Genomic DNA, 25,640 nt, shown 5'->3' with positions numbered 1-25,640 from the left:
TCCTGTCTGGCCATCACAGTAGGGACTCTCTTCTTCTCAAGGAAGCGCTTTCAGTCCCTTAAGACCATCTCGGAGGAGCTACTCCCTCATTTAGGTTCTTAACCAGGCCTTTGGTGATGAATATGACCTTCGGGCAGCACACCCATCATGATAAAAAAAAAAGTTTGATCGTAGGAATAAGCTGATTAGTCTGTATTGATCTGCTTTGACCACGGCCAAGTGACTAAAACGATCTCCGCTCGTTTACTCAGGTCCCTCCTTCAATCCGCCACCTGTCCGTACATTATCTGACATTTTCACGTACAGAGCGAGACTGACAGATCCTAGCGCGCGAATGACTGTGTGCGAATGAATCAGCGGCGAGCAGCCGCCTCCTCACTCTACGTTTCTGGGCCGCCGCAGTTGTGAGAGTTACAGGGGAGCTTGCCGCCTGCGCTCGGTACGGCCTGAAGGACCTGCATCCACTTCAATCTGTGTCTGTGATCCTTGGGACCGCGGCAGCTGCCATCGCTGTGCGGCCACGTGAGGACGATGTCAGAACTGGAAAGCACACCAGCACACCAGCGCCCAGCAATTATTCCATCTAGCTCCGAGGGACCCCCGCAGTAAGGGGACGTTCTAATTATACCGCCCCATCCCCCCAAAAAAGCCAACCTGTAGAGGCTGCACCTAAAAATGGGTCAAGTGACGGCACACGGCCTGATGCAGAAGCAGCCCGAGCGGTCAGGGGACCAGGCCGAACGGGACGGAGATTCATTTAGGGAAGGGTGTGCCTGTTCCTGCTTTTTGGGAGGGGGCGTGTGGTGGGTGTGGTGGGTGTGGTCAGTGTGCGCATGCCCAAGTGTGTGTCACTCTCAACTAAGTGTCGGTTTCAACTAATGAACTGACAGCAAGTCCTGACAGCAAAAGTCCACAGATGGAGAGCAATGTTGTTCTGCATTTCAGAGAACAACAGGAGGATCAACCCGTGCAACGAACACGTAACATTTTCGTTATGATAAAAAATAGTTTGTAACTTAAATAAACAGTGGTTTAGCTGTTTTACTTGTTTTGCTGGACCGGTGGTGCCACCTTCTCGTGTGAACCGGAGTGAAGATAAAGCTCAGCAATGGACACCTGCGTTTCTGTCACGTTTGGGTGCATCTCCCACTTGTCTTCGGTATTTTCACTTGTTACATCATCCCTCATAAAGACTGACACACAGACACTTTACTTTAACTCACTTTGTTCCGACAACTGAACTATGGGCCTGTGTGAGACAGTGTGTGTGTGTGTGTGTGTGTGTCTGCTTCTGAATGGACAGCAGGAGACGATCATTCGTTAAATACCTTGTCCAGCACCAGCGACACCTCGTTGGTCTGCCTGTCCGTCACCAGAGTGAAGACCTCCTCCTCGTTCCCGGACTCCAGCCGGTAATCCACCAGCCAGCTGTCGCCCCCGCGCTCGTCCCCGTCCCTCGCCGACAGCGCGGTTACTGTGGAGCCCACGTGTGCGTCCTCAGGTAAGTGGAAAGGCCCGTACTGAGAAATACGGAGAGGGGGGGCGAAGACAAGTGAAAAACAGCGAGAGAGATTAAAAGGATAAAGAAGAGGTATGTAGGATGAAGTGAGGACGCGAGAGAGCGAGAGATAAGTGAAATAATTCATTCGATTAATGGAAAGTATATCAGGCCAAAGCAGAGACTTTACCTCCGCCCCATCGGTTCTATCAGCAATTAATCTGCAGCGGGACGCAAACACTCTTAATTACTTTAGCTTCCAGTTTTAATAACCCACTCCTGCACACACACATGCACACACACACTTTATAGTGTTCATAGTGTTCTTTTTCTGATAGCTATGAAATGAATGTGAAACATATCTATTGAAAAAAAAACCCTCTGCTTCATAATATAAAGTAAAATTTTATACGAATGTGTGAAAACTAGACCATTAGATTGCATTTAAGACGAAAGCAATTTTTAACATAGATCTAAATAATTTATCAACATCATTTTGTAAGATGGGGCATTCTGCAGGACCACGGTACTTCTGCAACTTTGCCTTGTGGAGAGGCAAACACCTCTTTGTTCTCGTGACGATTTGGTGGTGATGGTCCGTGGGGGTCGGTCTGTTCTTTGTTCTTGCGACCCTTTGGTAAATAATAGGTGTGAAGCGCCAGCCATGTTTTTTCAGATCGCCTGCTCTCTTTGTCCGCCCCAGACGGGAGACTGAGGGCGTGACGACAGAAAAAACTAATTCTGATTGGCCTGTGACAACTTCCTGTGGGTCAAATGTATAAAGGATGTTCACGTGTGGCAGCGGGGGACTTTTTTTCTCAGCCTCTTTTCCATCGGAACTGGGCCTTCCTGTTCTCGAGTCTTTTCTCTCCTCCCATTTTTCTCCTGGATCAGGTGATGTCTCTGAAGCTTGGTTCAGGCTTCACTTGTTACTGCAATGGTAATCTACTGGTGTTACTAAATTAGAAACTGTTCATCCTTTTAACCTCTATAGTGCCATGCCTCTTTCTGCCAGGTAACATCAAGTTGGAGTGGTTTGAAGACAGTGCTTTTGTGTATAGAGAGAGAGAGTTTTTTTTCTCCTCGGTTTTACAATTTATTGCAGTTTCCTTATTACCTATTGTAAATTGTATTGTAAATAAACCAATCAAATCTGATGTAACCTGTTAATTTACATCAATGCTAAAATATTATGTTTGACAGATTTTGCCGGTGTTCACTTTTTACAGTGTACTGACTAAAACCACCTGCCAGTACACTACATCTAAACCTAACATCTACATGAATACGCTGTTGCCTGGGACTGCTGACCTCTCAGAGAATCCATGTCCCCGTACACAGAACGATGCTTATACGTGTATACACACTCCGTCAGGGTCATGTGAAGGGTGTGTGAGTATCCGAAGCAGTGTCCGTTCTGCCAAAATAAGTGGTGTGCTGCGTGAGCACAGGGCACACAGTACGCATACGCCATTTTCTCCACATGTTGGGGCAGTGGTGGCCTAGCAGTAAAGGAGGTACTGAGGTGCCACTGAGTAAAGCACCGTCCCCACACACTGCTCCCTGGGCGCCTGTCATGGCTGCCCACTGCTCACCAAGGGTGACGGGTTAAAGGCAGAGGACTCATATCACCGCGTCACTGTGTGCTGTGCTGCAGCGTTTCACAATGACAATCACTTCACGTGAATGCAAAGAAAATTGGAAAAATTGACAGGAAAGCCATTTAGTTCTAGAAATCTGCACCCATTTTTTTTACAAATACATATGGTCATTTTGACATCAGCTGTAGTTTGTTTAATGTGTAAAGTAGCTAGAAATGTTTGCTCTTTTAAACTATGCATTCTAATTTATCCTTATGGGTGTTCTGGTCCTTTTATTGTGCTGGACATTAATGAGATAAATAATAGGACATTTTTCAGACAGATGTAATTTCCCACATCTCTTACTGACCTCCCATCTAGAACTAAATGTGGGCCTCAGCATCACTGTCACAACCAGTAGGAAATAGACAGGGATGATGACGGCGAGGACACCGTCATAGGACATTCTGAGACTGTCTGTGTTCAATTCTGTTCACGTCCCTGACTCGCCGCAGTTTTAATGCGAGATCAGCCAAATCCATATCTAAATTTATCCAGTGCTCTCCTGCTGCTGTGGGCCGACGGCTCTCTCTCTCTCTCTCTCTCCCCTGTTGCATCCTCGCAATGTCATACGGCCCACGTACGGTAAACCTTGTGCATAATTCATGCTGCGTGGGCAGCCGTAAGGTGTTTTCCGGAAACCAGGAGACTCTTGCTCTCGCGCCCCTCGTCACACACCCCCACAGGGTTCCTTCCGTGAGTCTCCTCATCATCCTCAGAGGGAGCTGCGTTACTCAGAACTGGCCCGGCCTATAGGCTCTGCCACCTGCTTTATGTAAGCACTACCCACAGACAGCTCGCACATACCGTCTACAGGCACGAAGCAGCCAGAGGCGCACAGGCGGAATTTAAGACGAGGAAGAGCTTAGAGAAATCCCCTCCCCAAGACACGCACACATGCACTGGTTACAAAACAGGGATTTCCCTGACATATTAAGGTCACGTCTCCAGGCCTGGTTCACTGAATGGAGAGAATTCCCACTGTGGTTGTTACCAGGCTATAACAGGTTTAATTACAGCATGTTAATGACTTTAAAATGTTTAATGCACAAATGACACTAATGGGGGGAGTCAAATCTAAATATTGGATTATGACATGCAGTGCATGACGCAGCATTGCCAGACAAATGTTTGATTGACAAAAAGACCAAAACAAAGACCAAACCAGTTCTTCAGAAAATCTTCTCTCATTTTTTTTACTTTAAGTATGTTAAAAGCATGGTAAGTGTGCTAAAAAGGAAAAAACAAGATTAAATTTATTAACTCTTAACAAATTAACAAATTACCCACAATTCTGTTGCATGTAAAGTCGTAGGAAAGTAGTATCTGTTTTCACAACTATGAAAACTCTCCTCAAAATGTCTTCTCAGAACACTTGTTATGTGCATTATGTGCTAAATACATTATGAGGCACTATTATAATTTTTTCTTATAATAGCAATGATAGTCACTACTGTAATACTCATTTAGCTAAAGAAATACAATAGTGTATTATAGTGTGTGTGTATATTCTCAGTTCATGGTAACAACGTACCACTCAGTACATTGCAACACTCATAATACTGCATTAAAGAAATAAATTGCATTATGTGTCAGCATGGGGCATCATGCATGTGCTTATGCTGTCTAATTAATAGGATATTCATGGGAATGATTCTAAAAGACACAAAGGAGAGAAGCTTAGAAATGTCATTCTCATTTGCACACATTTTCTTTGCAGGGGAACGAGCTTGTCTGGTGACGGAAGACTGCAGATCGACTGCTCAGAGCTGTCATCTGGAAAAAACCACATTGTTCCCTGGTCTTATCAGATTATTACAGAGAACACTGTCCATTTGGACAGTAATATTGTTAGGTTTTCTCTAAGCCAGAGATTAAGGCGTGGATTCCCCAGAGACCCCTTCACCTCCGACCACTCTGCAGAATCAAATCTGAATCAGCAGTCGGCGAGGCTGTCAAACAGAACCATTGCACAACCTTGTTTCCACACATTTCTAACCCAAACACTACACTACGCCACACACCCACTGAGCTTATGTATTAATAAAAAAAGAAGCTTAATGTTTTATATACGCTTCTTCAAGGAAATGAACATTTCTTTCACTCGTGCTGAGGATCGTCTCATGAAGCTGCTTATGATGATGACAAGAGGAGACATGAAGGGCCCAATGCGTTCCTGCCAGTCTCTTTCATTCTTTCATTCTTTCTCTCTCTCACACACACACACACACAGACACAAAGAGAGAGACGCGTCTACCAGCAGTTCCAGCACATTACCTCATGTTGGGAGAATACGGGCGGGTTGTTGTTCTCATCTTGTACTTTAACAACAACGGTGCACGAGCTGTTCAGGCCTGCAGGGGACATCAATTATTTAAAATAGAACAACTATTTCCATAAACAGTTAGGGTGAGCACATAATGAGCTGGGTGGTAGTAGCCTAGTGGGTAACACACTCGCCTATGAACCAGAAGACCCGGGTTTGAATCCCACTTACTACCATTGTGTCCCTGAGCAAGACACTTAACCCTAAATTGCTCCAGGGAAACTGTCCCTGTAACTACTGATTGTAAGTTGCTCTTGATAAGGGCGTCTGATAAATGCTGTAAATGTAAATGTAAATAAGAAATGGCCCTTGTGTTTGTACAAACTGACCAATCGCCGTAGATTATGGATACTCTTACCTTTGGCGTCCTCTGCAGTAATGGTGAGCGTGTACTGAGGAGCGGTGCCCTCCATGCTGTCCGCCTGCAGCGAGATGACTCCCGAGTCACGGTCCACGCGGAACAGCGCCCGCGGGCTCTCCGGGACCTGGCTCACCAGCCGGTAGAAGATCCGCACGTTGTCCGTTTTGGGATCGTCGTTGTCGGCCGCCTGAACCGTCAAGATTTCGGTTCCTGGTGGAGAGTTTTGAAATCCGGTTAACATTAGATATCAGAATGCGACAATAAGAGGCTTCTGGGAAGACAAAAGTAATTGTAGAGGCCTGTATATAATTACCATGTCAAAAACACGTGATGACATATGACCTACATTTGCACTATGACCTACATTTGATTAGATATATTTTTACAAGATTCTCACAGAAATGAAGAAACAAATGATAATTTCATGGTTTTCATTTTCAATGATCATTTCTAAGTTTTGAATCCCTCTTGAATCCAATAATGTGAGATATCAGCCACGATATAAAACAAAAGATATTTCCCCTTACACTCTCACTTCACTTTCACCTTCAGTGTATGAAGCATTACCTTTACAAAATAAAATGACAAAAGCTAGAGGCCCTATATTTATCCTGCACAGTATCAATTGAGTAATTGCTGGTCCACCGAGGGCCAGCTTTAGTGAATGAATGCACAGGCGTGACACACACACACACACACACCTTTCACTGACAGCTCCTTGACGACGGTGTGGTACTGTGTCTGGGGAAAGGTGGGCCGGTTATCGTTCGCGTCGCCCACCATCACCCTCAGCTCCACGGGCTTGGCTATCTCTCTGCCATCTGGCCGCTCCACCACTATATTAATGTGGAACTGAGAGCGACAGACAGAGGGAGAGAGAGAGAGAGAGAGAGAGAGAGAGAGAGCTGGCCTACTTACACATGACTAAAAACATAATTCAGTGATAACGCTGCCATATGCCAGAGCAAAAGACACGCGGCAAAGACCAATCTAGACTATTGTTTGGGTTGTGGAGAGAATCTCATTATTTCCGGAATCCTTCCCTTCCCCACGTCTAGCTGATATAACACCACTATATGTCGGTGGCAATATAGTAAAGTGATTAGACAGCTTAGTTCAAAAGATCAAACCAATATTAACTAAAAGAGCAAACCAATATTAACTACTGTAATGAGAAAAAAAACACATTAATTAAACCACATCTACAGTTTACTTCTTTCACTGCATCCATACACTGTCAGAAGTGAACACTGGCTAAGTCTGTTTATCTACATTACGTCAAGGCCGAAATATTAAGTGGGGCAGACTACTTACATTCTTTCATTTCAGCCGGTGTTCACTTTTTTCAGTGTAGTGACATAGTTTAGGTTTTTGAATGCACCTCCAGTACGGCTCCGGGAAACCAATAAGCTCTTCGATAATCCCAGTGCCGGGAAATGGAGGTGGAAAGTATTTTATTTTTTCTGTTGTTGTTGTTTTTGGGACGTGCCGTGTTTGGCTCCCGGGGCCCTGACGCTAGCCATGCCCGTCCAGCCTCGGGGCGGCGGGGACCGGAGCCAGACAGCGGCCTGCGGCGCGTCGGGGGGGTGCGGCGAGGAGGAGGTCGCAGCCAAAGACTTATGCAGTGTTTACTCGGCCCTGAGCAGTTCCAGTGGCACTTGGCGCGCGGGGGCCGAGCGAGGAGCCCCGCGGAGACGCAGGTGGTTGTTTTCACCCGCTGCCTTCCCTTTGTGTGGCCCACATTAATGCTGCTAATAATCACGGCCATTACATATTCATGCGTTTTGTTATGGCTACCATGAACCGGGAGGAAGTGGGGTGGCAGTTATGTGGCTTCTGCCCAGTCCTCTCACCTGATCCTGGGTCTCCCTGTCCAGGGGGGCGTTGAGGTAGATGACGCCCTCTCTGCTGATGGTGAAGAGCATTTCGGGAAACTCCCCTTCCAGGCTGTACTCCACCGGACTCCCGCTCCACTTCACCTGCACAGAGAGGCGCGGAGTCTGATGAACGCGTGATGAATAATTGATGGGGTTCCCACAATGAGGGCCTGCGGGGCCCGAACATCATGGGAGAGTGGGCCTGGGCATGAAAAGGAGCGCGTCAGTGGTGCTCCTGTGCGTGCGCCGGGGAAGCCCTCTGCCGGAGCAGCTGCTCGGCGGAGGTGGGGGGTGTTTAGATAAAGGGCCCAGGCGAACAGGCCGGGGCTGGATAATATACCCGAGCCGTCGGCCGCTTAAAACAAATCACCCTTCGCCTGGAAGGAGGGACTTTCCACTGTGGTGGAAAAAGTGAGGCATGGTGGGAGGAGTGAGTCGGGCGACAGGCGCTCTCACACCGAAGAAGGAGAGGAGGACTTGAGAAGAAGTGTTTAAAAGGGGAGAGGAGGAGAAGACCCCTGATCTGTGATGGACACGTGTGCCTCTTGGTTCGGCTTCTGAGACAGACGGCGTCCCCTCGTGAGACGGCCTAGCACGCCAGGCTGCGCTGTTTTGGTTCGAGGGTTTCAGGAGGGTTGATGCACTTGTGTGTAAGGGCCTGATGGATGGAGCACTCTAAAAACAGAGGAGTTCTGTCCAGTCTGGATGATGTAATTTGCTAGCTGGAGCAATAAGCAATACCACAGCAGTGAAAGAATAGTCCTCCAGAATCACCACTGCAACAGCATACGTCCTTGCAAATAAATGCAAATTCAAATGGTCACTCTCGGTTACTCATAAAAATAAACTGTAGTTAACTGGTAGTAACTCTGCATACTGGTTTGAAAGGTTTGTTTGGCACTGAAAGTCAGTAAGTATTCATGCTACTTTCAGACAATGAAATGCATCAGAACTAAAACATTTTTACACGAGTTAAAGTCCAAAGCAGTTTTTGCAGTGGGAGAATAAAAAAATCTATTAGCTCAGCTGCATGTCGACCACACTGTAAAAATACAGTTCAGTCAGATCATTTGGCTTCCGTCCATGCTGCTGGTCAAATTCATTACATCTATAGAAACATGATCGCATGTTACATAACCGATCAGACCAGTCGGCCAGAACGCGACTCTCCCAGGTGGATCTTATTTCAGGGTCCACAGAAAGTCCCAAGATGGAGATAAACCCTCCTGCTTGGCACTGAGAGCCTAACAAAGTATATTGTCACTGGCTTAAAAAAGCAAAATGCAGAGGCTGTTCCCATGACTTCAAAACGCAAAAGTGGCCCGGCCAGAGCGAGTCGGCAGCAAGAGGGGACAGGCGACCCCAGGTCTGAAGCAAATCTCTGTTATTGAGACCTATCGACATTTTCGGGTTTACTAATCTCAGAATAGTAAATCTGGGCTGCCCTGTCCCCTGTCAGGGATGGGTTGCTATGGAGAGGGACAGATTTGGGTGTATCCTTACGGGATTTCAGCGCAGCTAGCATAAGCCAGCTCTAAAAGCAATTGAACATTTTGGGACGGGGAACAGTTTGTAGGATAAAGCCCAGGCTCTCTTTCTCTGTGATGTTGCTTTCATGATTAGTGAAAAAAACAGTGAAAAACAGAAAAAAACGTAAAACTGCTATTCACGCAATTTTTTTTGATGTTCTGGTCTCGATGATGTGGTTACCCTGCATTTAATCATATACTGAAAGTATGTGACGGCCTCGTGAAAACAGCCATGCTGCCCGGTGACAGCAGCAACATACATGTTGGAGTCTGTAGGCACGACCAGGCTTCTGTTTCATAACAGCTGTGACTCCCACCACCCACATGCCCACAGTGGGGATGGCAGAGTGGGATGCAAGTGGCAACCCCTACATCGTTACTGAGGCAGAAAGGGAGAGAGAGAGCGAGGAACGCGTACTACTCTACACACCATGACGTTCCTTTTTTTTTTTGTTGGCATATTGTGGGTGGCTCAGACACAGCGTGGGCGAGACAGAGGGAGTAGAGCAACTGGTAGGTGGCAGAGGAGGTGGGAGGAGTTGGTGGGAGGATGGATGTGGGAACTTCTCGCGTTCTATCCACGCGAAGACCAGTCAAACTCAGCCACGGTGAGACGGCTGCCTCCCTACATTCAGCCATTGCTGTGCCGGGCTCCGCTGAGATCTTCAGCCTCCGTTCCTGTCTCTGGTGCAGTTTGCAAGTCGACGGACCACGGCTGCTTATCTGTTTCCAGCCGATTAAAATTTCATGGAAACAGAAGATAAGATCCATAATGCTGAGGCTCGTTTTCTGCCCTCGTATGCCATTAGGTGTGCAAGGTTATTTATAAGCCTGGAGTCACTCTGCTGATGCAGGCCACTGGGCTGTGACTAATAATATCAAATCCGAGTAAGAGCCCAAAGGTCACAGCGCCACAAAGACCAGGTGCAGATGGGGGAGTGGAGCCCCACAGAGGAAAGAGGTTAACTCTGACATGCACAGACCAAAGGATAAAAGTGGCATTTAGGCCCCATGAATAATGAACAGTCTATTTATTTTGGAGAGTCGAAAGAACAGGCAAATGCTTTCCCCAAATCACAGAAGCAAACTGGATAATTGTGGACAATTAATAATTAAGAGGGTATATGTAACATAGTTTTTCTCGTGGCAAGGGGAATGGTATATGGGTATAATAAAAGTATTAAATTTAATATTATAAATGACCAGGCCATGGGTCATAGGAATAATGTTAAATGGGTATGTGATGAATGTAACACCATCAATAAAATGGGCAGTATTACCTGTGAGACGAGTATGGGGTGTATGTTTAATGCAGTTTTATCTGTGAGATGGGTATGGGGTATATGTTTAATGCTGAAATATCTGTGAGATGGGTATGGGGTGTATGTTTAATACAGTATTAACTGTGAGATGGGTATGGGGTGTATGTTTAATACAGTATTAACTGTGAGATGGGTATGGGGTGTATGTTTAATACAGTATTATCTGTGAGATGGGTGTGGGGTGTGTGTTTAATACAGTATTACCTGTGAGATGGGTATGGGGTGTATTTTTAATACAGTATTACCTGTGAGATGGCTATGGGGTGTATGTTTAATACAGTATTACCTGTGAGATGGGTATGGGGTGTATGTTTAATACAGTATTACCTGTGAGATGGCTATGGGGTGTATGTTTAATACAGTATTAACTGTGAGATGGGTATGGGGTGTGTGTTTAATACAGTATTACCTGTGAGATGGGTATGGGGTGTATGTTTAATACAGTATTACCTGTGAGATGGGTATGGGGTGTATGTTTAATACAGTATTAACTGTGAGATGGGTATGGGGTGTATGTTTAATACAGTATTACCTGTGAGATGGGTATGGGGTGTATGTTTAATACAGTATTACCTGTGAGATGGGTATGGGGTGTATGTTTAATACAGTATTAACTGTGAGATGGGTATGGGGTGTATGTTTAATACAGTATTACCTGTGAGATGGGTTTGGGGGTGTATGTTTAATACAGTATTACCTGTGAGATGGGTATGGGGTAAGGCCCTGGCAGGTTCTCCTGTAGTCTTACTGGGTCTGGTGATGCCCATGTGTTCCCATTCACCTCCACAGTCACTGTGCTGGTGGAGAAAAAGGCATTGGCCTTCCCCCCCATGTCCCTCACCATCACTGAGAGCTTATAGCGCCCACACATCTCGGGGTCCAGGGTGGATGCACCTGAAAATCACACATCATACTCTCTTCAAATAAACATAACAGACACTAAACAGACAAATTTCAACAAAATAGGAGTACATGTGAGCACACACATACACAACATTTACATTTTACAGACCATTTACATTTACAAGACATTGCACAGAAAACACAGTGTAAACACAGAGTCCGTGGCCTGAACACCGAACACTAATACGTTAGGGAAAGATTTTTAACATCCAGCAGGGTGTAAAGTCATTCCTTCTCCAAACATGTCTCTCTGGTCAGCTCAGAAGCCTGTGAAATGTCAGTCATGTCATCTAAGGCCACAGATACTGTGGGTGATTGACAGGACCTAAGAGCCTGACACCAGTATAGCCAAAATATACCTCGTGTCATGTAGTATAAATGAAAAACTAATGCTGACAATACAATGGTGGGAAAACTGTGGAACTACGTAACTCATAGTGTTCAATGTACTTTAGGAAGAGGTTTATCCCACCATGATTTTTTTGGCAGTATGGTAATGGGGCCGTTGGGGCCGGAATCGTCTCGTTCCAGGGTCATGATGAATCATTCAAATTAAACAACATGCTCCCCTGATTGCTGAGGCTCCGGGTTCATTGCAAAAGCCCCTTTACTGTTCCAACAATCGGGGCGCCAACTGAGCGAAAGCGTTGTTAATAACATGGCAAACGTGGCAATCAGCGGCGAGAGCCCTGCAGGACCGAAGACGCATGTTGGCAAAGCGGCCATTAGCATGGCTCACGGTCGAGTGGATGTGGAGGTGGACCTGGTCACCTTCTTCCACGGCATCCTCCATTGCTCCTTCCTGATTTGATTGGGAACAGGGGTCAGCACGGAAACTTCCCACACATTTCTATCGTTTACCACTGTTAAGGTGGCGGTTCCTGCTACTTTGTTGGGGTTGGATGGAACAGTCTTCACACCCCACACGAGCCACAATTTTGTCACCATGCTGGGAACACTAGACCTGTCCTGGTCCTGTCACTCCTGTTTCTAGCACATGAATTTCAAAAACTCATTGTTCGCTTTCCGTGTAATGTATCCCACCTCTTGAAAGCCGCAATGGTAGGCAGTCATAGTTCACACAGATTTACATGAAAAGTTGCATTCTTTTTTCCAAAACACTGACTTCATAATGCATGACCATACAAGATGCGGCGCCTACCATCCTCAGTGAGGGAAACTTCTCCAGTCACAGCGTCTATCATGAACATGTGGCTGGCAGGGATTCTGGGCATCTGATCCATCAGACTGAAGCGCAGGTCTGCATGGGGGGTGTTGCGGTCATCGCGGTCGGAGGCGTGGACCTGCATGAATGGGATTCCTGGTACACACACACACACACACAAAATGAAGGGTAGAAAAGTACAAGTCACTGTACGGACCCATGTTACGTGGTCATCCTGCAGATACACTTCAACCTAAAGCCTGTTTCCCATCGTTCATCAATCCATCATGGCATCTCTGTATGAACTATGTAATAATTCATGCACTTGAAGTTCATGTGAAGTAAAGAGGTAAAGAGACTTCTTTAAAAATCCACCCCCAGCTGCTGTCATTGCACTACCAGATATGGCTTCACACATACGGATTTCTTGAAGCATAACACCTGCACATTATCTGCTTGTGTAACTCCGAGTGTCTTCATGACGACAGGGGGAAAAACGTGTTAATTTCAAGCTGCAGAGTGGTTAGCGCTGTTGGCCAGAAGCCGACGTTTGACATTTTTCAGGTCTTGAACATCAGCTTGCTGGCGTTTATCTGCATGATTCACGTGTGCATGCATGCTCGTCCTTACACTGGATCTGAGCTGTGACATAAACCTGTAGGCTCGAGTCATCTCTGACGCAAGCCGCTACATTTCTCTCCCAGAACGCTGTCGTCTGAAGGCCAGAAACACAAAAAAACGCATGACTCAGCACTCTCCGTCTGAGCAACACTTAAGAGCTTCATAGGGTTCTAATGAATGCCGCTTTTATGTGTCTCAGAATGGTAATTGAAAACTGGGTTTCTTTTGAAATATTTCTGTGATGAAGTGGTATATTTAGTGGCCTTGTTGAAGATTGCGTGTGGATCTGAAAAATGGATAGAAATAGAACTGCTTTGGTTACTTTTTATTGACAGCTGTGCACATAACTGATGCACATAGGCTTTCAGAAATGGCTGTGCTAATTTCTGATACCATTTTTTCTGGCTAACCAACACCACTTGAAAGCTTCTAGCTACTGCGTTATTTATTCTGTCACCCCCGAAGATGGACTTTAAAATTGGGGAACCTTGTGGCTGTAATGAACAGCACTTACTGACCGTACTTCGTCATTCTGGATGTTTTGAATCCATCAAAAATTTCCTTCACAAAAAGGAGCATGGGGGCGTATTTGATCGATTCAGCACAAAATCTTCCAAAAATGCAAAAATGCACTCAAACCTGCCAGAACTATCTGAACGTTTGGAACAAATTTGACTTCCACAACTACTTAACACACTTAAATAAGAATTGGGTTCCTCAAGACTTGTTCTTGACAAGCAATTTTCCTCAAACTATTACGTTCAAATATGACAAATCTGGCATAGCATCTGGAATATTCCTCCCGTGCTCCTTGTGTGTTTCCTTTGCATGTCGTATTTCTTGTTGAAAAAGTCGTCAGTGGACATCAGAAACATGAACTCTTTAATAATCACCTCGTGAGCATCTCCAATACTAAATTAGACCAGCACTTCAATTGAAGAATTCGAACTGGCAAACCAGTTAATCACTGGGTAACACACCCTCCTATGAGCATATGACCACAACGTCACAGGTTACTATCCACTTACTACCATTGTGTCCCTGAGCAAGACACTTAACCCTGAGTGTCTCCAGGGGGGGACTGTCCCTGTAAATACTGACTGTAAGTCGCTCTGGATAAGGGAGTCTGATAAATGCTGTAAATGTATATTTAAATGTAAATGGCTCCTCTGTGCTAGACTTATATCCAGTGCGATGCAAACATTCCCCTTAAACAGGCTCAGTGTAACCGTGCATGCAGCGGTGCATCATGCCTCGACCACACGTGCCTTGGATGTGCATGGCAGGGAGTGTGTGATTTCAGGCACCTTTCAGCAGCCCCAGCTGCACGCTGCCCCGCATGCTCTCCTCAACGAACTGTGGCACGTTGTCGTTCTTGTCGATGACACACACCTCGACGGTGAAGCTCTGCGAACGCACAGATGTGCTGAAGAACACCTGCGACATGTGCATGGAGATATACGCAGCTTCACCATTCATGCATTTCAGAGTCTTACTCACTCTACAACAAAGCCCTCGAAAAACATTTTTAAATACTGAGGCATGCCCTATGTTAGAGAATCAGACTAATGTTAGGACATCTGCAAATGAATATCATCAGTTTAGTTCATCTAAATTTGCACATTTTGAGGTTGATACATGTGAGAAGCCCACCTGTAAAGAGTAAGAGGGCTGCTTCTCTCTGTCCAGTGGCTTTAGAGCATACAAGATGCCTGCCTCCACTCCAAAAATGTCCTCGTCATCTCCAGTCACCATCAGGTCGGTGTAAGTGGCGGGCAGGTCCGGGAGCTGAGGAACAGGAAAGGAGGGTTGTGAGGGTGAGGTGCGGGATACATCGGAGGCCAGAGCGTGTGTCTGAAGTCTGTGAAGTCTGGACTTAATGTCTATGTTTTAAACTCATTTACATTTACGGCATTTGGCAGACGCCCTTATCCAGAGCGACTTACAACGTGCTTTCAAGTTACCATCGATGAAGAGATCAATTCCGGTTCATTAGGACCCCAACTATGAATACAATCTTTTTATTCACTCTGTTGTAGATTCTGTACACAAAGTTCGACAACAAGAAAATTACAATTTAATCTAAATATTCTTTAAAGAGGAAGGTCTTGAGCTGTCGTTTGAAGGTGCTCAGTGACTGAGCTGTTCTGACCTCGAGGGGAAGTTCATTCCACCACCGAGGGGCCGAGACGGAGAAGAGTCTAGATGATCGTCTTCCTTTTACCTTCAGAGATGGAGGGACCAGGCGAGCAGTACTGGAGGCTCGGAGTATACGAGGTGCAGTGCGAGGTGTAATAAGGGCTGTGAGGTAGGATGGTGCTACTCCATGTTTGGCTTTGTAGGCCAGCATCAGTATTTTGAACCTGATGCGTGCAGCTACTGGGAGCCAGTCGAGGGAGAACTTGGGAAGGTAGAAGATTAGTCGTGCTGCTGCATTTTGTATGAGTTGAAGAGGTCGGATGGTACATAGTGGTAGACCAGCTAGAAGGGAGTTGCAGTAGTCCAGTTGTGAGATTACTAAGGACTGAACCAGTAGTTGGGTGGCCTGGGTTGACAGATAAGGGCGGATTCGTCTGATATTGTAGAGAAGAAATCTACATGAGCGGGAAAGATTGCTGATGTGAGTTGAGAAGGACAGTTGGTTGTCTATTGTTACTCCAAGGTTGTGGGCTGTTGCAGAAGGAAAGAGCTGCGAGTTGTCTGATCCTGATCCTGATGTGGTGAAGAATCTGCTGGAATGAATATTAGTTCAGTTTTGGTGGGATTGAGTTGGAGGTGATGGGCTGCCATCCAAGACGAGATGTCGGTTAGACATGCAGAGATTTTGGAAGCAGCATGAAGATCAGAGGGAGGAAAGGAGAAGAGGAGTTGTGTGTCGTCAGCATAGCAGTGGTAGGATAATCCATGGGAGGAAATGACCTCACCAAGTGATCTCGTGTAGAGGGAGACAAGGAGAGGACCTAGCACCGAGCCTTGAGGGACACCAGTGGAGAGTCTACGTGAGGTAGAGGTGGATCCTTTCCAAGTCACTTGGTAAGATCGCTCATCAAGGTAGGAATCAAACCACTGCCATGCTGAGCCCCGAATTCCAAGCCTCTTCAGGATTGACAAGAGAGTCTTGTGGTTAACGGTGTCAAATGCAGCAGATAGGTTGAGGAGAAACACCCGCCCTGCCGCCTGCAACTTGCCCCCGTTTGACACCAGTGCACCGTGTTTCCAGCTCATGTGGGATTTATCAGAGCGACCACGTGCATTCCACGTGCATTTCGTGTCATACCTCGCGGGGACACCAGGCACCACAAGATAAATTGGTTTCATGAGTGTGGCAACACGCTGACAGAAGGCGTGGGCATGACACCCCCCCCCCCCCCCCTTCACCCCAAACCGCCTGCTGCCGTGTGACCGGCATGGAGGAAGGCACAAATAATTTCTAGATTCGCTATATATATATAATAATAGTACAATTTACCAACCTTCAGCAAAGTAGAGCTCTGCTTTCCATACTTAACAACTGCGTTACACAAAATGCAGACCATTTTTCTGAGTATAGCATTAATAAATAGGAAGTGCAAGCTTTCCATGCAGTTCAACCCTGCCTACATGCTTGGTGTTTTGTAAGAGGCTGGTCTTTCTAACATTATGAGCCCTATTTTAAAACATGCTGGTCCAGGAGAAAGCTGAAAAGATGTCCCTTTGTCATCTTACAATCACCAGACACAGATTCAGTCCCCCTGTTTTGTTTGGTGAATGTATAGTAATAATGTAAGACACTAGGTGACGTTTTTTGGTGAACCGTTCAACTTTCCAACCATCTCCTGACACATCTGTTTCTTGGTGCCACATCACAATTGTGTCACTGTTCTGGTGATGCCAGAAGATAAGGATCCATTCATTGTATTACCTCAGGGAGCTTTGGTGGAATGCTCTTCTCCTGAGGTTTTACTTTGCACCCAAGAAGTCCCTTATAGTTCTGCGCTGCAGGTCTGCAAGTTAATAGCAATATTCTAAGGTGCAAGTGTCCCTGGATTTTGAAGGTAATTGGAGATGATCGTCTACTTGGTTTATGAAAGTGAAGTCGTTGTGAAATACTGCAGCACAGCACATGGTGACACAACAAAAGTTGTCCTCTGCATTTAACCCAACACCTTAGCAAGCAGCCATGAAAGGTGCCCGGGGAGTGTGTGGGGACAGTACCTTGATCAAGGGGACCTCAGTGGCACCTTGGTGGCTCAGGATTGGAACTTACTTACCTGCTTTAGCCACGACTGCCCATGTTATGCCCATAATCATACCCATGTGCCCATAATTAACACCTCATGCAATGGTTCTTGTTGCCGACCCATTACATTCTGCTTATCATGAACTGTTCTCCATGCAGCAGTTGAGCAGCTACTGCTGGGGTGTGGTCTGGAGGAAACAAAACCTCTTTTCATGGGCGTGTCTCACATCCCCTCATTATTCTCTTTATCCAGCATGGTTTCCCTGTCACTGCATCAAGTGCAGCTTGAACCTCAATATTTTCTCCTGCCAAGGTCTATCAGCCTGATGGGCCCAACGATGTGTGCTACTACTTACTGAATCCAGTTATGGCGTTCCAATTTTAGCTTAGTGATGGGGGGAAATGAGTGGAGCACAAGTAGTGGCCACATAATTACACCTTCAGCCCTGACAAACCCAAACGTTTGCGATTTCTGATGAGGACAATGGCCCATTTTTGTCCCCCCCCGGAACCATCAGCATTGCTTCTCCTTCCATAATTTCTGATGAATATCCATTAGTACACCCCTCTCAGTCTGTGTGACTAACACACAGAGCAGCACAAAGACAGCCTGGTATGGAAAACAGAATGGTCATCCGTTTACCTCATCATCATCTGCTCTCGCTCACAGATGAGAACTTGCCTGCCGATGTTGTCTTTTAACCACAACGGCAGTGAAAAATTATCATTTCGTGACATTAAAGAGTAATATGTAATGTGCCTCACCTTAGCAAGGTACCATGGGAATATGCCGTCATAGTTCTCCGGGACCCCAAGCTTTACGTTTCCACATTCACATGGACATAAGACATAAAGAACCGCAACCTAAAATTTGACAAATAGTCAATGTTTTTAAATCATTCTCTAGGATGTACTAGATTCTCTTGAATTATTATGCACATTTCTTGCTTACCTTCAGCATGAGAATGTAGGAGAAAACGGAACCCTTCAGCCTCATGCTGCTTCAGTTTTCCTAAATCTGAAGAAAAGACATGATTCTTTGAAACAGATTCTTCCGTACCATCAGATAAATAGAGGTATTCGAGATACCATCAGTAGTGGAATAAGTGTTCCAAGGCATGAACAGTTCTAAGGCCCTTCAGGCCATCTGATAGGAAGACTAATAGCATGACTGCTGGCCATGATCTCGCACTCTTCCAACAGCCTACAAGTCGGTGACTAGGTGTCTCCAAGAATCAGCGGGACGGGCAGGAGGTGCGAGCGCAGATGTATTTTTGTTGCTTTTCCAAGAACGTCCACGGCACGGCTCGTTCCCCTGCTTGGATCTGAGCGGTTGGCTTCTTCGGCTGCGCCACGATGGTTAAATATAAACTCTTAAACTGGCCCCCTCATTAATTTCAACTCACGTTCCGGTGCAGCGCCGCAAACTCCCACCACTTTCTTTAGCACACACAAGGCCATTTACTGAAAACATTCACCCTAATGGACCGTCCGAGAGAGGTGAACATGTAAAGGTGGTTTTAAAAAAGAACTAATGTCCCTACAAAGTTTAGACAGCGCGTGCATGCTCCACATCAACACAGAACAGACCTCTGCCAACAGACGCCTTAAACATGCAACATAAACCTAAATTGTCCGGATTTACACATGGTCGACATGAAAAAGACCACTGCGTGCATCTCCATCCACTGTATGTGTGTCTTAACTGTCAGACATCAACACATGAACGCATTAAAATTATCCCTGTGCATCTCTACTCTCTTCAGCAGTTTTCTTTTAAACACAGTCACATGCATATTACATTTACATTTACGGCATTTATCAGACGCCCTTATCCAGAGCGACTTACAATCAGTAGTTTCAGGGGACAGTCCCCCCTCGAGCAACTTAGGGTTAAGTGTCTTGCTCAGGGACACAATGGTAGTAAGTGGGATTTGAACCCGGGTCTTCTGGTTCATAGGCGAGTGTGTTACCCACTAGGCTACTACCCCCTGCATATGCATCATTTGCGATGAACATTTTTCAATAATCCCTGCTATTTTTGTTTATTCCAAGAATATGAATGTAAATTTGTCTTTTTTTAAACAGATTGTAGCCCTTTGCAAAGTTTTGTTTCAATTCTGCATGGAGTGGTAAAATCTGAAATAATTGGAATATATCCATTCTCCAGCCTCTTACCTTCCCACGGCGGATGTCTGCGCTGCTCAGTTGAGTCAGAAGTGAGGCGTCTGCATCCCTGCGGTTGCTTTTGTCTGTCTCGCAGTTTAATCTTTAACTCGTCACATTTGACCCGAGGACCCCTGACTGCCTTGTTTCCTTTAGTAACGCGCTCGGTGAACAAACCTTGGTTGGAGTAATTCAAACCATGCATATGCATGAAGACATCCATTACCAGAGATACGTGGGGCAAAAAAAAGACTTTACAGATATTTATGCTTTATAGTATTTATTTTCTTTTTTATTTTATTATAAAATCTCAATGTAAACATATAACAAAATTCATAACTGAATAATATTTAAATGAAGTGCAAAAAGAAAACAACAATCTCGTTTTCCCAAACAGATAATTCACAACACAGATATAATTTATTGCTTGGCTTTCATTCATTCACACATGGGGTTTGAATGCCAGTTAAAAGTCCCCCCATCCCACCCTCCCCATAAAACCTGTATCTTGGCCGAAGTACGAACCTGCGTACCCAGTTTCAAGTAAATATGGTTCCAGATGACAGATCCCTCAGTCGATGTTTGCAGTGGCTACTGGAGCTTTTCTGGCTATTGATGAGGACGCCAGAACAAAAGCCCCGATGCAGGGATTCGAGCGACAGCTTTAGTCTGATAGAAAACCCCCAGTTACCAAGGCAACCCTAAAACCGATGAAAATAAGCTTTATGTACACTATGTGCACTATGTACATTGGCAAAATTTGACCATTATCCATTTAAGGCCGCAAAAGGAAGAGAAAAAAAAAAAAAGCCTCATGCAAGATCAACGTTAAATTATTATCTTATTGTCTTTTTTTGTTTTTAGTTTATTAGAAAATATCCAAAAAACGACTCTGTCAGTCTACGTGGGATGGTGTTGGGAACACACAGCGTCCGGTCTCGTGGTGGCCAGCAGAGCCTGGCCCGGCCTGCTCAGAGAACAGAGAGGTCGTGGCAGGACTTTGACTTCTGGCGGAAGGCCATTTTCTTGTTCTTCCGGGCCACCATGCGCCCCAGGAAGCGCTTGGCCTTCTTGCCGATGCTCTCGCGACGCTTGCAGTTGGCCATGCGCCGGGCGTTCTCCTCCTTGCTGTCCCGGCGCAGGCGGATCTGGCGCACCATGCCCTCGAAGAGGTCGCGGACGTTGTGGTGCAGGGAGGCCGACGTCTCGATGAACTTGCAGTCGAAGACCACGGCGCAGGCGCTGCCCTCTGCGCGGCACGGGAGAGAGAGGAAGAGGTGCGGGTGAGCGTGAGTCCCGGCCGTCAGCCTTCTCCCATCCCAGGCACACTGCCCTGTTTACTTTTCTACACTGTGACACCATTGCCATATGGTAGATTTGGGACAGTGGCTACAATGCCATCTTTGTTGGCTTATTTCCATTTTTCATTGTCTAAAAGACAGCCCACATTCTGTTAAATGTATCATAACTTTAATCATAAAAAAAATCATAACTGTCCCACTTTACTAAAACTAAACCCTACTGATGCTATTAGAATCCATTTTTAGGCTGAATCCATCCTCTTTTTAGGCTGACGTGGAAACGTAAGAGGTTGCTTACCGTCCACCGAGACTTCTCTGGAACGCACCAGGTCACTCTTGTTGCCCACGAGGATGATGGGAATGTTTTCCGACTGGCGAGCGCGGCGCAGCTGGATCCGCAGCTCTGACGCCTTCTCGAAGCTGGACTTGTCCGTCACGGAGTACACGATGATATAAGCATCGCCCATGCGCATGCACTGGTCTTTCAGCCACTGGCTGTTGTCCTGTTCGGACGATAGGAATCCAAAGATGAAAAACTGCATTACAAATATTTGAATGGCATCTGTTAAAACAGACAGTGCTGCTTCTGCTTACCTGTTCCCATATGTCGTACAGAAGAATGGATGCCTCCTCCTCATCCACGACGATTGATCTATCATATGTGTTTCCTGAAAGAAAACCACATGATATTAATACACCATAATAATTAATAAATCATAATAACCCATAATAATGATCCATGGAGAGGTTTTTTTTTATTCCCACCTGTTTCCTCGCAGTCCTGGCAGTCCTCCACGCCCCCGAATATCCGTGCCAGGCTGGACTTGCCCACGCCGTGCTCGCCCAGTATCACCACCTTGTACGCCTGCCCCTCGGAGTCGCTGCCGGAGGAGATGACGGAGTCGGACGAGTCCGACACGCAGCTGTCCCGGTGCTGCTCGCCCGGGCTGTAGGAGGTGCAGCGCGTCAGGCCGGCCAGCTCGCCGCCGTGCGCCGCGGGCATGGTGGCGCGCAGCTCCCGGTCGTCCACGGGCATGCTCCTGCGGTGGAGGTGCTGGAGGTGGAGGGGGAACGGCACGCTGCCCCTCCGCTTATCCATGGTGCGGAACCGATCGCCCTTGTTCAAAGTCATGGCTTCCGGCGATGGACCTGGATCTGGTGGATCTGAAAAGACGCGCGCGTTAGTCGGATCCACTTACCCTTTTACGCGCGCTTTACGGAACTAATTGCAATCGGTGTCCCTCCCACAAACCAAACGTGACAGCTTCTTTAGCAGTATTTACATCAGATACAGCAAAAAAAGTGCGATCAAAACCGGCACGAAACCTACATGCGAGTGCAAAGGCTGAGAAAAGTCCTCGGATGAAAAGTCCCGCTCGGCTAGATCCCGGCGCGCCGCTCTGGGATCTGGTTTGATGTGGGGGACAGCGCGGAGCCCCCGTATTTATTATAGCGCTGGGGGGCTGACGTCACGCCGGGTTCGCCTCGGAGGATCGCGTCTATCTTGGTAGTAGTAACATCACGGCGGCGCGCCATACCGGGAGATGCGCGTTGCCAGGTATTCCTGATTCGTGCCACTTCGCGTCAGTTGTTTTTATCGCGGGGAACGAAGAGAGAAGCTGAATTCGGCTTTCGCCCGGATGTCAGAGAACGTTTCTATTACGTCCCAAAATTCAGGAATTTATGATAAACTTTTTAAAACTGGAGGAACAATTGGTTTTACATGTCTTTGCCGGGAGTTCGTGAAGTGTGCCACATCTGGCAACAAAGTGCTGTTTGCGCGGGCGTCCAGTAGAGAGGATCTTCCTTCCTCCGACGCACACCTACGCTCTCTCTCTCTCTCTCTCTCTCCTCCGTGACACACACACACACACACACACACACTTACATTGATGCCGATGTAATGGTACCTACCCTAGTTAGTTACCATAATCACTTACAGTAACATGAAACGGGATAGTGCTTTAAAAAACCAGACGGATTCAATACGCGCGCGCGCGCCTGTGTGTGTGTGTGTGTGTGTGTGTGTGTGTGTGTGTGTGTGTGTGTGTGTGTGTCATGCGACATTCGATTTGATGTCTGGGTGGTGGAGGTGGTGTAGGAGGTCACCTCCACCACCCTCACTCCTCAGCAGCGTTTGAAGAGGAAGAAAACTGCCAACTGCTATATGACACAATATCAATTTATTTAAAATCACAATAGAACTAACATTTACAGACACATGTTAATATTTAATAGTTCAGTTCGGTGGCATAGGTGTTAATTCTGTCTATCAAAGTAACAATGATCATGATATAAACTGTAGCATAGAAGAATATAGAGTTATGATGGATCTCGTCAGAATTGACACCTATGCCACAGAGACGTGAACAGAAAAACGTATTTTAAGTAGATCTCATCATTGGGGTTGATGGAGATGATGAGGCAAAGGCCAGTTGGAATGACCTTCAGTGATGTTTCACTACTGTATTGTACGGGGTTACGTGTCAGGAAGATGTCAGTGAAAGCCTGGAATGATCTCACCTTACTGCGTCGGTGAGCCGGCGACTTGGACAAGGCTGTGTCGCCACCCGAAGGACACTTCCTGTACAGCGTTGCTTATGTCCTTTGGGCCAACCTGCAGCCCACTGTCACTAAAAAAAAAAAAAACAGGCCTGACGGTGCTGGTCCCAACCTACTGGTGCCATGACCCAGACTGAGGTCCAGGTTTAGGGTGGCGTAGTGTAAGGCAGGACAGGCGTAGGGGGAAATCTCCTTTATTAAACTCAAATTTTACCATTTGGGTAAAATCCTGCCTCACTTATGGCAAAAAAATGATGGGTCCAAATTTACAGGGATCTCAGCCGTAGCCACTGCTGAGGACATTGAGGACATTGTACTTCGTGTCAAGTATTGATGAAAATCTTATTATTGTTCCTTAATGCCGCTGGCTGAACATTGTCAGCCTCTGTACTTGACACGTAGGTGTGAGAACCTGAAGAAGGAGAACAATTGCATTGTTGTCTTTTTATTCCGTTCATTTTTAAAAAACAGACATGCTCTTTTACATTTATGGCATTTATCAGACGCCCTTATCCAGAGCGACTTACAATCAGTATTTAGAGGGACAGTCCCCCCTGGAGCAACTTAGTGTTAAGTGTCTTGCTCAGGGACACAATGGTAGTAAACGGGATTTGAACCTGGGTCTTCTGGTTCATAGGCGAGTGTGTTACCCCCACCCCATCGTCCAGAACCAGGTCCATGGCGGATCGGGGTTCGAATCCCGATCCGCCATGGTGCCACAGAGGTGCCACTGAGCAAAGCACCCCCCACACACTGCTCACCGGGCGCCTGTCATGGCTGCCCACTGTTCACTAAGAGTGATGGGTTAAATGCAGAGGACAAATTTCACTGTGTGCACCGTGTGCTGTGCTGCTGTGTATCACATGTGACAATCACTTCACTTTAGGTCAAGGTTGAGGTCATGTGGACCATCCCAATGGAACATTTGTTGAGCTGCCTTGAGACCTCATTATGACATGCGTTCGCCGTGGCATCGTTTCAACGAGCTTCTCCATTTCCGTCCGGAGTTGTGTAGAGATGATGGTGGACAATCCATGTGTGAAAATGACATCTCATGCCCCCTGGACCCCCTTTACTGGGTTGTTTTTGGACAGGCAGCATAATTTGAAGGAATGTAAGAATTTAGGATTAATAGAACCTCTCGATGACATCTCATCCCCGTTTGATGGCGGTTAAATGACATCAGACGATGGCACTTCCTGGAAGTTGCTTGATCCACTGCCCTGGTAAGTGTGTTTGTTAGGTTGCCTAGAGCTTCACGGGCCGACGTAAAAACAAAAATGCTTTATGTCGCCACCCAGTTCCTGTGACTCATGGCCTGTCCTGGTCAAATTTACCCAAAAGACCTGCGCATCGCCACGAGCCGTGCGTTGTAAAAGAGCGCATTGGATGTTTTTTCTTTTTCAGCGTTCGGATGCTCGGGACTGGGGGAGGATTTGTTTATGCCAGCGTTGTTAACCTCAGCATGAGAGCTAGGCCACGCTTTTTTTCTGCCGGGGTGACTCACCCAGAGTTATTGGTTCGCTTTGTTCCCTCGCCCATTAGGATGTCGTGGACGATTTTCCACTAAACGTTGCCTCCTCGAGGACTGGCCGTTGTACGTTCTGTTCAGCCATTCAGAACAGCATGCACAAATACAATAATTATTGGAAATTGTCAAACATGGGGGCCGCACGGTGGCACGGCGGTTAGCAAAGAGGCCCCACACGTCCAAGGTTGTGAATTTGAAGTGTCTTGCGGATGCTGAGTTTGCGTATTGGCATTAGGAGTGTTTAAATGAATCTCACAATCGAAGCTTTGCAATTAAAAAGGTTGCCGGTTCGAATCCCGATCCACCAAGGTACCACTGAGGTGCCACTGAGGAAAGCACCGTCCCCACACACTGCTCCCCAAACGCCTGTCATGGCTGCCCACTGCTCACCAAGGGTGATGGGCTAAAAGCAGAGGACACATTTCGGTGTGTCACCGTGTGCTGTGCTGCTGTGTATCACTTTCAGATGTTCAGTCCGCGCTCACCTGACACCACCAACACCGGATTAACTCTCATTTCAATTACATATTTGACGTAATTCTTGCCCACAAGGATGATGGGAATACATGATGAGAACAGATGTAGAGAAATCGATGGCATGGGATCATCGTAATCAAAT

At 46.5% G+C, this 25,640-nt stretch overlaps 2 protein-coding genes across 4 annotated transcripts in view; both read right to left on the bottom strand.

Moving 5' to 3' along the window:
- The window catches only part of cdh16 (cadherin 16, KSP-cadherin), a 30,304-nt gene extending 10,633 nt beyond the window's left edge, over window positions 1-19,671 (bottom strand). For 2 of the 3 annotated variants that reach the window (XM_028956726.1, XM_028956725.1), the window contains exons 1-12: window positions 19,640-19,671; window positions 18,414-18,479; window positions 18,227-18,325; window positions 14,896-15,030; window positions 14,550-14,679; window positions 12,619-12,777; window positions 11,251-11,447; window positions 7,679-7,804; window positions 6,527-6,677; window positions 5,823-6,035; window positions 5,416-5,492; window positions 1,329-1,520 (exon numbers count right to left, since the gene is read on the bottom strand). In XM_028956726.1, the coding sequence (XP_028812559.1) occupies window positions 1,329-1,520; window positions 5,416-5,492; window positions 5,823-6,035; window positions 6,527-6,677; window positions 7,679-7,804; window positions 11,251-11,447; window positions 12,619-12,777; window positions 14,550-14,679; window positions 14,896-15,030; window positions 18,227-18,325; window positions 18,414-18,458 (1,524 nt within the window). In that variant the 5' untranslated portion in view covers window positions 18,459-18,479; window positions 19,640-19,671. Of the gene's footprint in view, window positions 1-1,328; window positions 1,521-5,415; window positions 5,493-5,822; window positions 6,036-6,526; window positions 6,678-7,678; window positions 7,805-11,250; window positions 11,448-12,618; window positions 12,778-14,549; window positions 14,680-14,895; window positions 15,031-18,226; window positions 18,326-18,413; window positions 18,480-19,639 lie in introns of those variants that run through there. The other variant, XM_028956727.1, reaches the window with a different exon arrangement.
- Window positions 19,672-20,133: 462 nt separating this feature from the next.
- Window positions 20,134-22,356, bottom strand: rrad (Ras-related associated with diabetes). The gene is made up of 5 exons (XM_028956780.1): window positions 22,259-22,356; window positions 21,694-22,092; window positions 21,523-21,596; window positions 21,227-21,431; window positions 20,134-20,876 (listed from the first exon to the last, which is right to left on the bottom strand). The coding sequence occupies exons 2-5, from the start codon at window positions 22,058-22,060 to the stop codon at window positions 20,599-20,601; spliced, it is 924 nt and encodes a 307-aa protein (XP_028812613.1). The 5' UTR covers window positions 22,061-22,092; window positions 22,259-22,356; the 3' UTR covers window positions 20,134-20,598.
- Window positions 22,357-25,640: the final 3,284 nt, after the last annotated feature.

The sequence above is a fragment of the Denticeps clupeoides genome, chromosome 16, assembly GCF_900700375.1.
Source record: "Denticeps clupeoides chromosome 16, fDenClu1.1, whole genome shotgun sequence".
Taxonomy (NCBI): Eukaryota; Metazoa; Chordata; class Actinopteri; order Clupeiformes; family Denticipitidae; genus Denticeps; species Denticeps clupeoides.
Note: the sequence above shows the minus strand (reverse complement) of the source record. Positions and strands in the feature narration are given on the sequence as shown.

What these genes read in the sequence shown, in the direction of transcription:
- rrad (XM_028956780.1), bottom strand. Translation starts at nt 22,060, where the DNA reads ATGACTTTGAACAAGGGCGATCGGTTCCGCACCATGGATAAGCGGAGG. An exon ending in CCAGGACTGCGAGGAAACAG is followed by an intron (nt 21,597 to 21,693) that starts GTGGGAATAAAA and finishes GTTTTCTTTCAG; the next exon opens with GAAACACATATGATAGATCA. An exon ending in TGTACGACATATGGGAACAG is followed by an intron (nt 21,432 to 21,522) that starts GTAAGCAGAAGC and finishes TCGTCCGAACAG; the next exon opens with GACAACAGCCAGTGGCTGAA.